General features: G+C 39.8%; 1 protein-coding gene across 2 annotated transcripts in view; it reads left to right on the top strand.

The window, feature by feature from the left end:
• Positions 1–14,303, top strand: part of macrod2 (mono-ADP ribosylhydrolase 2) — a 437,400-nt gene that overhangs the window by 316,921 nt on the left and 106,176 nt on the right. For both annotated transcript variants that reach the window (XM_058058340.1, XM_058058339.1), the window contains exon 8: positions 1,434–1,507. In XM_058058340.1, the coding sequence (XP_057914323.1) occupies positions 1,434–1,507 (74 nt within the window). The remainder of the gene's footprint in view (positions 1–1,433; positions 1,508–14,303) is intronic.

Consider the following 14,303-nt stretch of genomic DNA (forward strand, 5'->3'; position numbering starts at 1 on the left):
ATACAAAAATATGCTTGCTGACTGTATTGTTTTAAATAATGGCAGAAAAAGTTCGGAAATTAATATCCCATTCCATAAAACTTTATGGAATTATCATCGGATCGTTTACCACCAAGATGTTTCCGCTACTTAAAAACTAATGAAACTACTTAATTATGAGTTAAATATGGATTAAAAATGTGATTAATCGTGATCAAATATTTTAATGGATTGACAGCGCTAATATTATTACAATGATTTTCCACACTCAATGTTTACATGGGTATATTGTAAACATTGGCAATCTCCCCAGGTGACCAGATGCTCTACCTTGTATTATGATTGAAATCCATTCAAAATGTCTGTCTTATTCACGTCACATTTTTTTAAAGAAAGTGCAAATATGGACCTTCCTTTCTTCTTATTATTTTTATGACAGCCTCCACGAGACAGCTGGTTGTCTCTCTGTGGGTTATTTTTCTCAGCTTTCTTGTCTTTCTCACATCTGTTCACTCATGTTACATGGAAGCGTGCGTTGAAATGCTGGTCTATAATTGTAAATGTGTGGAAAAATATTATTAAAAAAAGGTGATACAGCTGCTAAGGTTTAAGTGCAAAGGAGAGAAGAGGAATCAGGTGACCTGCAAACTGACTTGGCGTGCTGGATTAGGTTCTTGAAGCAAAATTCTTTTGACCTAATCTTTAAAAGCTGAACGCTCAATGAACTGTCTGCAAACACGCAGACTTCTGGCTCGTATGCAACTCGCATCCTTTCTTGTAGAACAGCAAACATGTTAGCCCTTCTTGGTGTAACTCAACTATCCTGCAAGGCAGCGAGTGGAAGAAAGAAAGGAAAAACCAAACCATAGACACACATCAATAATGTGACTGAAGCTAGATAATGGTGTTTTTGTCTTTCTTTTTTTTTCACTGTCAACACTATAAACTTTCCACAACAGTTATTCATCGACTTTGACCTCTAGCGCTGTCAAGTGTCAGATGACATCATTCAGGCAATGTAAGGACTGATTGTTTTCGCCTAGCCGTTTTTCTTTACATCCACCTTAAATGTCCTTGCAGCACTTGTAAGCCTGTTTCATAGGTCATACTGTGTTATATCCGTGGCCATGACCCAGGAAGAAAAAGAGATCCGAGAAAGTGACCTGTGCAATAACCAACCAGCTACGAATGTGACATGGCCCTTGTACCAGTTGATTTGGGTTGAAATTGAGGTTGAGACCTCTGTCATTACAGCGAGATAGTGCCCTCTGCAATCTCTGGTCCTTTATGCAGGGCTTATTAAATGGAAGAGTGGCCATGTTTGGTTGGGTGGCTTCTTCTTGCGATTCACTTTTAAGTTTACATATCCAGAATGTGTCAGTGTTCTACTGTATCTTTCATTTTTTGCTACTTCATACAACTGCTATTCATATTGTTTATTTTTCCTTCCCCAGGCTTTCCCAATGAGCCTGCAGCTGGCATCGCTCTGAACACAGTAAAGCGATGGATTGAAGAGAATCCTAATACGGTAGGACATGCTTGTGTATCTGCATTCAAAACAAATGGGCCTCCACCATCTATTTTCTTTGACGCGATGTAAGTGAGGATGATTGGACCACCACAGTGACACAAAACACTAATTTTCATGCATCCCTGAATCAAACCGACATCTCATCCATCTGCTTCACTTGATCAACCATCCAGTTTGTGGGCTGCATGAATATCAAATTAAAAGCCAGTCTGAGACTAACCAGACCTTAAACGGTCTGTTGACTCTTTAATTGGTCTTTGCTGGGGAAGACCGTCATACCCACGGACATAAACACATCAGTTGGAATAATCTATGATGGGGTTTTGTATTAATTTATTATCATTATCCACCCTGTGGACTGATGTCTAAAAAAAATTGGAAGTGCTTTTATATTTTATGCTTCTTGAGTATTTGTCTAGTGGAATGGATTTTATCTCAATTGAAAAGCATGTGAAATTGAATACATGTATGAATTACAGTACCAAGGTAAATCAGGAATTATTAATCATGTTTAATAATGCATATAGTTTATGTTAATAAATGGGTTGAACAATAATGTAGCAAAGTCATAGCTACTGCATGTAAAGCCAATGACACAGTCCGCTGAGCAACAAAAACAAGTTATGCAATCACATAAATCTATTACACTGATAAAGTATTCATTGTAAGCCACTGTTGATGTATTGCATTAAGTCAGCTTAGGTTGGTCAATAGCCGTGTGTAGTTTGTTTATTATTGTCAGTGAGTGAGTGAGTTGACCCTAAGAGGTCATTTTTGTTTACTGTGACACTGTTTTCTGTCACTGGGGGTTGATTTTTATTTTTTATTTTTTTATGTGCTTCAGCATCGCTCAGCTGGTGTTACAGATGTTGCGAACAAGCAGTCAAATAATACATGTTGCTGGATCACTTTGCAACCGATGTGTGACAAAACCTTACCTGATGATTGCTGTAAGGTGCAGCTGGGGAATGTGTTGACACTGTGATGTAACACGCTTTCACATAGCATACTGCTGACTGTAAATAGCAAGCTAATGAGCAAAGCTGACTTGTTTGTTGTTTTGTTTTCACATCCATGATGGTGGCTGCACTCTGAGACCTGAAAACAAGAGCATTGTGAGAGGGATGGTTTTTGTCGAACTTGAACATTTGTCACCTATGAGAACAATAACTGAGCACCTGCAATGTAGACTTTAAAAATGAAAGAATGATAAAGTTACATCGAGACCCGGAAATGTGTTTAAATCCAAATGAATGAAACAACACCAACAAATCCCAACTTTGACATCATTCGGATCAGCTAATGTAATGAGTGACTGGGCTTCGGGGCGGGGACAGAGCGACAAGAGCAGTCTGTGTCACATGTTCATGTTCACGATGATATTGTAATGGCGGCTGAATAACTACACATCAGGATGACTGTATTCAGTTGGCCATTTATTTGTAACAGCAGCATACAGCACTCACTGTCTTGCACGCTGGTTCTCATCATGGCAAGGACACACCCCTCTTATTCTACCCTTTTTCCCCCAAACGCTTGCTCTAATCAGCATGCTGAACCTGACTGCCCTCTGTAGCTTACACAAGAAACAGCAGCTTGGAACAACATATACCCGACACTACAATATTTTATTAGTTTTTGTTTCAGCCATCGATGAGGTTATGGCTGTTATTTTTTTTCTTACATGTTATTATTGTATTATTGTAGTTAGTATTATTACAATAATAATAATACGAATTATTGTATTTAAACTTTTTCTTGAATGCAAATATATAAATTATATAAAATATAATACTTCTGCAACCTCAACAAATAAGCAAATACGGGCTTTGTTGCACAGCTCTAATATACATATATTGTCTATCTATCTAGTCTATTGACTATCCCAGCCGTCTTCGGGCGAGAGGCGGGGCACACCCTGGACTGGTGGCCAGCCAATCACAGGGCACATATAGACAAACAACCATTCACACTCACATTCATACCTATGGACAATTTGGAGTCGCTAATTAACCTAGCATGTTTTTGGAATGTGGGAGGAAACCGGAGTACCCGGAGAAAACCCACACATGCACGGGGAGAACATGCAAACTCCACACAGAGATGACCGAGGGTGGAATTGAACTCCGGTCTCCTCTCTGTGAGGTTTGCGTGCTAACCACTCGACCGCCGTGCAGCCCGTTCCATAGTTTGATATTCATATTAACATTCTACAGTATGTACATTACTGTATGCATACTGACCACAGGAGATGTGCACTTTTCTTTTGCAAAATAAGTATAAAGATGTATGATCTTCCCATTTTAAAAGTTGCACATCATAATTGCAGCGTCCACACAAGAGGTTTTTTTTCTATTTCTGTTTCTGTATCCCTTTGTGTCAATTTAGACAGATCTATAATCGAATAAATTACTGACCATAGCCCAAAATGTTAGCAATTTACACCATTTTGCACACACTGCGGTTTATGTGAGTGTAATTTCTAGACTGTGACAACATTAATACAAATGAAAACAAAATAACATAAATGCTGTAAATCGAGAAGCATCTTTTGTTTCAAAAATTGTGTGTCTTCTGTCAGTACTTGGGTCAACTCAAAGATGTGGAATAGGAAATTGTCTAACAAATTGTGTTGCTTCTACCGTCTACAGACCAGTAAGACCTAGTCCGCCTGTTCATCCGCAGCTCAGCATGCTCTGTCTGACGAGCCAATGTTGTCAGACGCCACAGGGACGATTCATTTCAGTGTCACTATAGGTCCTCTGCTCAGGGGATGATTCTGCGCTATTGTGGCTTTAAATCAGTACAATGGCATGGCAAAGGATCTGACGCACTCGGGTGGCAGTGTGCAGTTTAACGCTGGCCTGCATATGTGCAGTCGTATTCTGTCCTGTCTGCGTTTCACACACCAGGTGACATAAACATGATTTCACGTGATCACTCATTGAGATGTGTTGCAAGGCCTCAAGATGCTGTTACCTCAAAGGCCTTTTGTTTCCTTCAGTGTGTTCCTGCTTCTACGAGACTGCAATGAAAAATTGAGAACACTATGCGATTGATTAGCCTTGTGTTTATCTCCTCTGCCAGCACACTTACACTGATGCACTCACCAAAGAGCACCAATGTCAATGTGAAGTTCACTCTTAAAAGCACCCAGGCTTCCATTGTGGAAGAAGAATAAACAGCATTTCTGTGGCAGGGCCCTTTAATCTAGAAAGACCTGGGTGCAGGAATGATTCTTTAGATCACAACACATGAAAGAATGGAGGGGGTCAGTCTCTACTATAGGACATTCAATAGAATTTGTGGTGAGAGGAGGACTCTCATTTCCTCCAGAGTGACTGACAGCCCAACCCAATACTCATCTGGTCTGAGTTATTTCTTATTTTACCATCTAATGGCTTTAATTCAGCCTGACATTGGTTTAATTTGCAGATGAAAAATGTGATCCGACACTTTATTTTGCAACCAGCGGTGTGTTGTGGATGCCCAGGCTTTTTAATGAAACGTCTCAACAAGCCAGCAGTCACCATTATCACTGACAGAGTCTAAACACTTTAGATGGATTGGTTGACTTTAATAGGCTCCGTTATTCCACTCAAAATTTAACATCGTGTGACCAAAAGTCCTGCTTTCCAAAGACATTTTCTGCCGTGTTTTTTTGGTTATTTTTCAGGAATGGATGAAAACAAGTTGTTTTGTTGGGCTATGAAATTGAGCGGCCCATGTGACACAAATCTCTGAAAGGCATGTGGACGACGTGGGCAGCTCTTTGAATCAATTTTACCAAAAAGCTGCGAAAAGCCAAAGAAAAAGCAAACTTCCTCTGATGCTCTCTGGGGACGTCATGCACAACGGCAGTTGAAATGACCAATTTCTTGCAACTTCCCCCCAAAATATCGGTTACATTCTGAAACTTACAGTAACAAGATTTCACCTCAGGTGTTGTAATATTGTTTTGATTGTTTTTGTGCCGATCATTATTTTTTTTTTCTTAGCTTTTTGTGGAACTGCATTGCTATTGGAATAATCGTCAATGATCATGTGGCCCTGAGAGAGTGAAAGTTAAGTTTGTGTGAAAGTGGACATTTGTGAGTGAAAACCATGCATCAGTGCAACTCTGATTGATGGCCTTCATAATGAACAACACACACTCACTGCACTTAGGAACTCCATTACATCCAAAGTGGGGAGGAGAGATATTGCAGATATTTCCTTCCCGCAGCTGTCAGGATAATAGGAACTGGTCCAAAAATTCTGTCCAATAATCGTGCAAAGAAAATTGTGGCTGATCAACATGTAAACAACTGTAAATAGTGTATATAACGTCTTGATTTGGATTACCTTGATTTTGCATTTTCCATGCCTTGTGTGCTTGGTACTCAAACCTACTTGCTTCTGCTGTAAACCTGGAATTTCCACCTTTGGGACTAGTAAAGCCATATCCTATCGTATCTTATTGTGCTGTGTCATTAGGCACACAATGCGTGATTTGACTGAATATAAAACTGTAAAAATAATAACATCTAACATTGGTAATTAAAATATGGTCAACATTGTATGACGATTTCACCTAACAATGTCACTTTAGTTTTTGGGTTTGTAATCCTTCCGAATAATCTGTTTACATTTTGCTTTCATTTTCAATAATCTTTGTAGACAACAAAATCTTAAACCTGTGCTAGTGATTTAGAAGGGATTTGTGACAAATGCCAAGCGACTGTCAGGGACAAATACAATATGGTATGTTTTGTATGATTCTGTGAATGGTTATTAGTTTAGTGGCTGAGAGAGCTGAGAAAGATGGATGGTTGTTGATATTAGTTTACATATATTCTGGGCTTCACCTTGAGAAAAACTAAATTATATTTGTATTGTAGCAGTGTTAAACTGGTAATCAACTTATGCTCCTGATGTTTGCTACTTAAATGAATGAAATATTGCCTTGAAGAACACAAATGGTTTCAAGAGAGCCATATTTTGAGCAGCTGTGTTGCTACAATAATATTATTCCCCACGGTGTCTTCCATTCATCAATATATACCAGTACGAGAACTGTATCCAAAATTATGTCTTTACAGTAATATTTTTTAAAAGGTCTGTCAAATTAATAAACTAAATTGAACATAATTATAAGTCAAAATTACAGGAAGAATGTAAAAACACCCCCAGAGTTTTTAGAATTCTGAAAGTGCACCAACAATAATCTAACGATAAATAATTTATCCTCTCCACACCTTCAATTTACCATAAATGGTCTATGCAAGGTGGCTCATGAATGCTGCAGCCATGTTGATTGCATTTTGCTCCGTTCTTCTGAATCACTGCTGCGGAGACTTCACAAGCAGTAAAAAAAAAAAAAAGAAAAAAGAATTACCAGTGATTAATAAATAAACGGCTGTTTCATGGTTGAATATGACCTATTATTAGTCAAAAAATATTGAAAGACAAGTCCTGGTGTTCTGGTTACAAGGTGTCAGTAATGTTACATTGATGAAAAATGACATTATATGGCATTACCTTTACACTGCATGTCATCAGCCATGACATGTCTGACTGAATGGGAGTTATCCTCCCATTCTGTGTGGAAGTGGTAGGTTTCTAGCTTCTTAGTTTGTCTTTTTTCCCCACTCAATTTGACACACTTTCTTAAGTTTAGGATACACATAAATTGGAGAAGCTAACTAGTAAACTTGCTTTGCTAGCGGCGGTCTTTTCTTATGCTCCTGCTTCTCCCGTAGACTGTACAATGAACAACAGGAGAGAATAAATAAGAGAGAATAACAAGGGGGATCTAGTGGTTAGCATGCAGGCCACACAGCTAGGAGACCTAAGTTCAATTCCACTCTCGGCCATCTCTGTGTGGAGTTTGCATGTTCTCCCCGTGCATGCGTGGGTTTTCTCCGGGTACTCCGGTTTCCTCCCACATTCCAGAAACATGCTAGGTTAATTGCCGACTCCAAATTCCATAGGTATGAATGTGAGTGTGAATGGTTGTTTGTCTATATGTGCCCTGTGATTGGCTGGCGACCAGTCCAGGGTGTACCCCACCTCTCGCCCAAAGACAGCTGGGATAGGCTCCAGCACCCCCGCGACCCTTGTGAGGAAAAGCGGTCAAAAATGAATGAATGGCATTATTTTCATATGTGAACAATTTATTTGGTTAGCATACGTTTCGGATTGTGTTGATATATAATAACATAGCTACTGTATGGTAATATGAGGGTCATTGTTTGTGTAGCGGTAGACACTGCTGAACTTAGTGCAGCCAGGTTGGGAGTGATTCCCGCTCACTGGCTTACACGTGAATGGTTTTCTCTTGCTACGGTCTCTGATTGACTGGCAACCAGTCCAGGGTTACCAAAGTAGAATGTCCTTGTAATTGAAAGCAATAATAATCTAGGTGTGAAATTAAGAATTTGCGGGAGGCAGTGAAGCTCAATATATCGTCCAACCAGAGTTTGCCAAAGGGTGTCATCTGTGAGTGTGGGAGACTCACATTTTCTCCATGCGTGCCTCAAGGTTGCTGATGTCTCTCTGATGGTTTGTGCAACTGGCATGGCGTTCAAAGCCACCGCTGCTCTTTTGAAGTGAGAGACGGCAACATTTGAATCCTCTGCTGTGACTGGGAGCATCAGGCAGATGCGGTCTAATCAGCAGTCGAGAGCATGACTAAACATTTGGCTCCGCCCATTGTATGTGACACACCGTTTGGCCTGACGAGACTGTACCCTCTCTGTTTGGCATCGCCGTACCCTTGCAATTTTCTCTGGCAGCAATTTAGTTTCCTCCGACATCTAATGTACGTTATGTAGTGTGATGCATTAGTGGCACTGGCCCAAGGCTGCATAGTGGGGATTTTATGGCTTTTATGATCTGAGGGTTTTATCTGCCTCATTCGGAATAATATGACGTGTGGTCTCTGATTCCCTTGACCTCCACTTGGTGTAGTTAAAAACGAGAGGAAATTCAGTCTTTTGGGTGGATTTAAAAAGATATGGATTCAATTACTGAATTGATTCCGGTGAAAGTTATTTCTAAAATGTAACTTTTACCACTTTATTTTATCTGGAGATGAATAGTGGTTGTGATTAAATGTGTGTTGAGTAAAAGATAAAGAAAAGTTTATCGCAAGCAGTAATATGACAGTATTTTTTGACATTTATCAGGAAATATTTGATTGCGCCTTTGAATGAAATCTTTTTTTGCCCAAACGGGGATTAAAGCTTTTATCTCTCCATCAAGTCCAAAGACCAACATGCTTTGGTAACAGTAGAATGATTGTGTGGATTTGTGAAGATTGAGGGGGGGGGGATGCTCTGTTAAATTAAGATTTCATAGTGTTCAATTTCTTCTGTTGTTATTTTTCCAAGCAATTAGATAAAGACTTGCACAGCAGCTTCATGTCTTATTTGTCACTGCTTTCTGTGATAAACAAGTTTGTTAAAGAAACTTTGGTTTTAGAAAGTTTGGTTTTATAGATAAATTGTTTACCTTCCCTTTAAAACACATCTGAGGAAAGCCATCTATTTTTCGTTTTGTCTGTCCTGCTGACCATCATCCTAAACCAAAAAAAATAAATTGGGCCTCAGCTCCATTAGTGCTACCAATCCCCATGATACCTTTTGCCTTTTTATTATATAACAACATGGATACACACATGGATAGTTCTTAATAAACTGCTTTAAAGCAATTGGCAGCACACAACTGTGGGTGTGTTGCAGGAGTCAACACTGACCCCTCCATGTGGTGGAACTAACTTCTTCTGTATATTTCACCACAGTACATTACAGAACAAAAAAACTTTTTTTTTTACTACAGCAGTAGAGTGGAACCTCTGATGTTGAACACAGTGCATTGCGGTAGGCAGAATGGCTCCCAATTTGTTCAGAAGTTGAAAGAATTAGTTTTGTCTCATCTCGACAGTTGAAGTGCAAAAATAAGTTAATTATGTGAAAATTTAAATTTAAAAAAACTGTGATGCTGGGTTGTTGTTGTGACGTGGGTCCACTTCACATAACTTCTGCATATATTAGCAATGTGCGGCTTGATATTGAAATATCGACACTTTCAATGCCAGATCTTTGTGTTCTCAAATGAAAATATCTGCCGTCATTTGAGGCAATGTACTGTATATCATTAACAGGAACATAATGTAGAGTAACAAAGGCTAAGTTCACACTGCAGGTCAGTTCTAATGTTTTTGCTCACAAGTGACCTGTTTCTGATTATCTTTCATGTCAGTGTGAACAGCACAATTCAGATTTTTTTAAATGCGACTCAGGCTTCATTGGTATAATATAAATCCAATATTCTGCGATACTACTGCAGTCTGAACAATCACTTCACTAAAAGGCGTATTTTGCCATGCTTACCAATAATTGGATAAAGGTACTCACAGATGTTGACAAAAGCTATTCCTGTAATCCAAGGTTCATTCATTCATTCATTTTCTACCGCTTATCCTCACGAGGGTCGCAGGGGTGCTGGAGCCTATCCCAGCTGTCCTTGGGCGAGAGGCAGGGTAAACACTGGACTGGTCGCCAGCCAATCACAGGGCACATATAGACAAACAACCATTCACACTCACATTCATACCTATGGACAATTTGGAGTCACCAATTAACCTAGGCCCCTAGCCTATGATTTGTTTCATTTGGTATGCTTACTACTTGCTTATATAGTCATAATACATACATACAGTATATGTACATTATAATTCTTACACACAACCACTAACCTGTAAAAATACTGCAACTTCTTTTGTGATGATTTTGATACTACATTACATACGCTTACCCTGGCCCTTTGACTGCATAAGTATAGTATGTCTTCTGCATGCCTTATATTTGTATTAAATGATTTACCATTTATTCATACAATTTTCATAAATATGCACTTTATTGCTAATAGTAGATGATAGTCAACTATGGTAGAGTAAAGCCGTGAAAGTCAAAGCACAAAGTGGTGAAAGACGACTGTCATGGTTGAATTCTTAAATACATTTCATGATAGATATGTTTTTTTTTTCAATAGATACCATGAGAGAAACATAAAATATTCTTGTAGCTTTGTGTCGCTATGTAAAATGAAGAAAATGAAAATGATGCAAATCTAATTTTTGCTGGATTCAATCTTTAGTCAGATAAGGTGCAATAATTGAAACATTGTTTGTGATAACAGCAAGTAGAAGTAGAAGATTGCGCAGGCATTCAAAATGAAAGAAACATTTGGAGCTACAGTATGATTTGCACGTATAGACGATACACAATGTTTGTGTTTAATTTGAAATGTATGAAAGACTTATTTAGTTGTTGAGGTTTTCCCTCATCTGGGTGTTACTGTACTCAACATAATCTGCTGATACAAGACGCACACACTGCACACCAACGCACGGACACCTCGATATGATGCCCTTTAAGTTCAATTCCCACCTTCGCGCTTACTGTGCTGGAACGAGCTATCTTAATGACATGCTAATTGATTTAGTGTAGCGCAGATAACAGTAGGCTGGCACACCGTGATAAAGCCAGAGTGGGTCGAGCCATTGGTTTAGAAGAGGACAGCAGGCTCATCAAACTCCAAGCAGCTCTTTCACTCTCTGAACACAATTTTACACTGCTGCACCCCATGCTGATTCATGGAGACCTGAACAGTGGAGGAGTGTGTCTGTGTGTGTTCACTGTACTCCTTTGTAAATACAGTAAACCCAGTGTGTGCGGAGAGACTGTTTTAGGACGACATTCTGCTCACTGCTATGGGTATCACAATCTGCTGGTTTGTGTCCTTAACTGAGCCTCTGGAAAACTCCAGTGGACATTTTCAAAAACTCTGGCTTCTGCATTAATGTGGACGTTTTGAGATATTAAAAGAGATATGAGATATTATCTAATGATTTTAAACCTCATTTAACAACAGAACTTACTAACTTACCACTCTCGGCCATCTCTGTGTGGAGTTTATAAATAAAAACAGATCGTTTTTGATATCCAAAGAAATAAAGCTAGAATAGGTACAGATTCTGGAAGATCTAGAAAGCTTCCTGTGCAGTTTATCCTGTGTAGGTCCTGTATCCACAACTCAATACAAAGGGCCGAAAATAAGCAAAATACGTCCCCTGTCAACATGCATATTTAAAAAAATAATAATAGGCCCCCGTTCAGTGGACGAGCGGTTAGCATGTTGGCCACACAGTAAGGAGATCTGGAAGCCCTGGGTTTGAATCTCCGTTTGGGCATCTTTGTGTGGAGTTTGCATGTTCTCCCCGTGCATGCGTGGGTTTTCTCTGGGTACTCCGGTTTCCTCCCACATTCCAAAAACATGCTAGGTTAATTGGCGACTCCAAATTGTCCATAGGTATGAATGTGAGTGTGAATGGTTGTTTGTCCATATGTGCCCTGTGATTGGCTGGCGACCAGTCCAGGGTGTACCCCGCCTCTCGCCCGAAGACAGCTGGGATAGGCTCCAGTGTTACCGGTGTTGGTTTCATTTTGTGCAACGGTTGAGACATATGTGTGTACCTTATAACACGCCGTCCATCCATCCATCCATCCATCCATCTCCTTCCATTTATCCAAGGCAGGGTCTCGGGGGCAGCAGCCTAAGCAGGGAAGCCCAGACCCCTCTCCACAGCTACTTTGTCCAGCTCCTCCCGGCGATTCACAATGCATTTCCAGGCCAGTCCAACATGTCCTGGGTCTCCCCCCATGCCTCCTACCAGTCGAATGTGCCTGAACACCTCCCCAGGGGGGGCGTCCAGGAGGCATCCTTATGTCCAAGCCACCTCATCTGGCTCCTCTCGGTGCAGAGGAGCAGCCGTTCTACTCAGAGTTTCTCTCAGGTGACAATGCTTCTCACCTTATCTCTAAGAGAGAGCCCAGCCACCTGACAGAGAAAACTCATTTGGGCCACTTGTACTCGCAATCTTGTCTTTTCGGTCACTACCCAGGAGTAGGAATGCGAATCGACCGGTAAATTGAGAGCTTTGTCTTTTGGCTCAGTTCGATGCGGAGTTCGCATCACAGCAGACGCTACACCGATCCACTTGTTGATTTTGCATTGCAGCCTTCCCTCACGTGTGTTCCTTAAACTCCTCAACTTGGGACAGGATCTCATCACCCAAACCGGAGATGGCAGTCCAGCCTTCTCCTGGTGAAAACCATGGACTCTCACTTGGAGGTGCTGATTACCATTCCAGTCGCTTCACACTCGGCTGTGAACCGATCCAGTGAGAGTTGAAGATCATGGCCTAATGAAGCCAGCAGAACCACTTTGTCTGCAAAAAGCAGAGGCAAAATCCTGCAGCAAACAAAAGAATTCCCTCAACGCCCTGGCAGCACTTAGACAATTATTGTAGGTTTGAATTACCTCATAACAGTCACAATAATAACAGTAAACATAATAATCACCATCATCGTCATAATACCATGTGGGGTACTGTTGTGACCCGTAATCCAGCGTAAAATAATCTCTGAATCGCTGATGTCACTTCCTGTCCACTTGTCCACCAGACATTTACTGAAACACACATGAGCATGAATATTAAACGACTGATTAATTCATTGATTAACAGATTAATGTGCGACCAACTCAGCTGTGGTAACTTTTCCAGTCTTCTGATTGGCCATAATGCAAATGACAGCCAATATTTTATTTATTATTATTTTTTATTTATGTGGACTAACTCCATTTGTGGGAATGGAGAGTTTTTAAACACCTCTGTGGAAATGTCAATTTTTAAAAATATCAGCGTTTGTATGCACATAGCCTTTTTGTTATATGTGAAATAGTAATCAGTATGTTGTTAAAGTCATATCAAGATGCTCATATAGGGGGAAAAAAAAAAAAAAAAAAAAGACGGGCTACCACCCAAGCTCTCATCACAGCCATTAATTATGTAGTCTATCTATAGCCTGCAGAAAGAGATAGTGAGTGAAAACCATTATGACCACTCCAACATCCTGTCACTCACTTGAGCTGATATTAAGCCATCATGTCTGAGACATTCAAGTAACCTTGATTTGCATCGGTAAAGTGCTGCTATTCCAATTTCACTCTAAATTATATAATAAATGCATTTACTGCTCTAAATGCAACTATTACTTACAAGCAATGGCCTATTTTCTATTAGAACATATTCTGCAACCCAGTAAGTGTTGACAATTTGCTGGCCTATTGAAAACAGTCACATTTTTGTATCAAAACTGCTTGAGACTTGTACATAGAAGAAGTTCATGTATGTGACCGATAAAACATGGTTGCTCAGTTGGCCCGTTGAAGAATTTACCGATGTTACAACATGAACATCTGTTTTTTTTTCTTTAAATTTAATGAGTGCTGCTAATACCAGTGCACTATGGTCTGGAAATTATAGTACATATCTTCTTATGTGTGACACAAATAAGCCAGCTAGGCTTAGAGTTGTGGTTGAGGTAAACTATGAGGTAATCGAACCTCTCTAATGTCCCTGTAGTGTTACATGAGCTATCCACAAATCACAAAAGAGAGTGTGTATTTACTAAAGCTTTTTCCTGTGTAATCAGTGTAATGCACTACTAATATTGGCATTGGTGTCACTTGGTTTTTTGGTCTTTTTTTTTTTTACATTGTATAACCGTTGACTTATTTTTACACTTGAGTAACATCTACTGAGATTCTGGACATCAACAATGTCTCTGAAAGCAGGTCTGACCAAACTTTTTGACTTGACTTGACTCTTTGGCCACATTGGATTAAAAAGTGCTTCTGCTTGGATACCATTTTTTAGGTACTTTAAACATCCACTGGTTGCTTT

The sequence above is a fragment of the Doryrhamphus excisus genome, chromosome 20 (genome assembly GCF_030265055.1).
Source record: "Doryrhamphus excisus isolate RoL2022-K1 chromosome 20, RoL_Dexc_1.0, whole genome shotgun sequence".
Lineage (NCBI taxonomy): Eukaryota > Metazoa > Chordata > Actinopteri > Syngnathiformes > Syngnathidae > Doryrhamphus > Doryrhamphus excisus.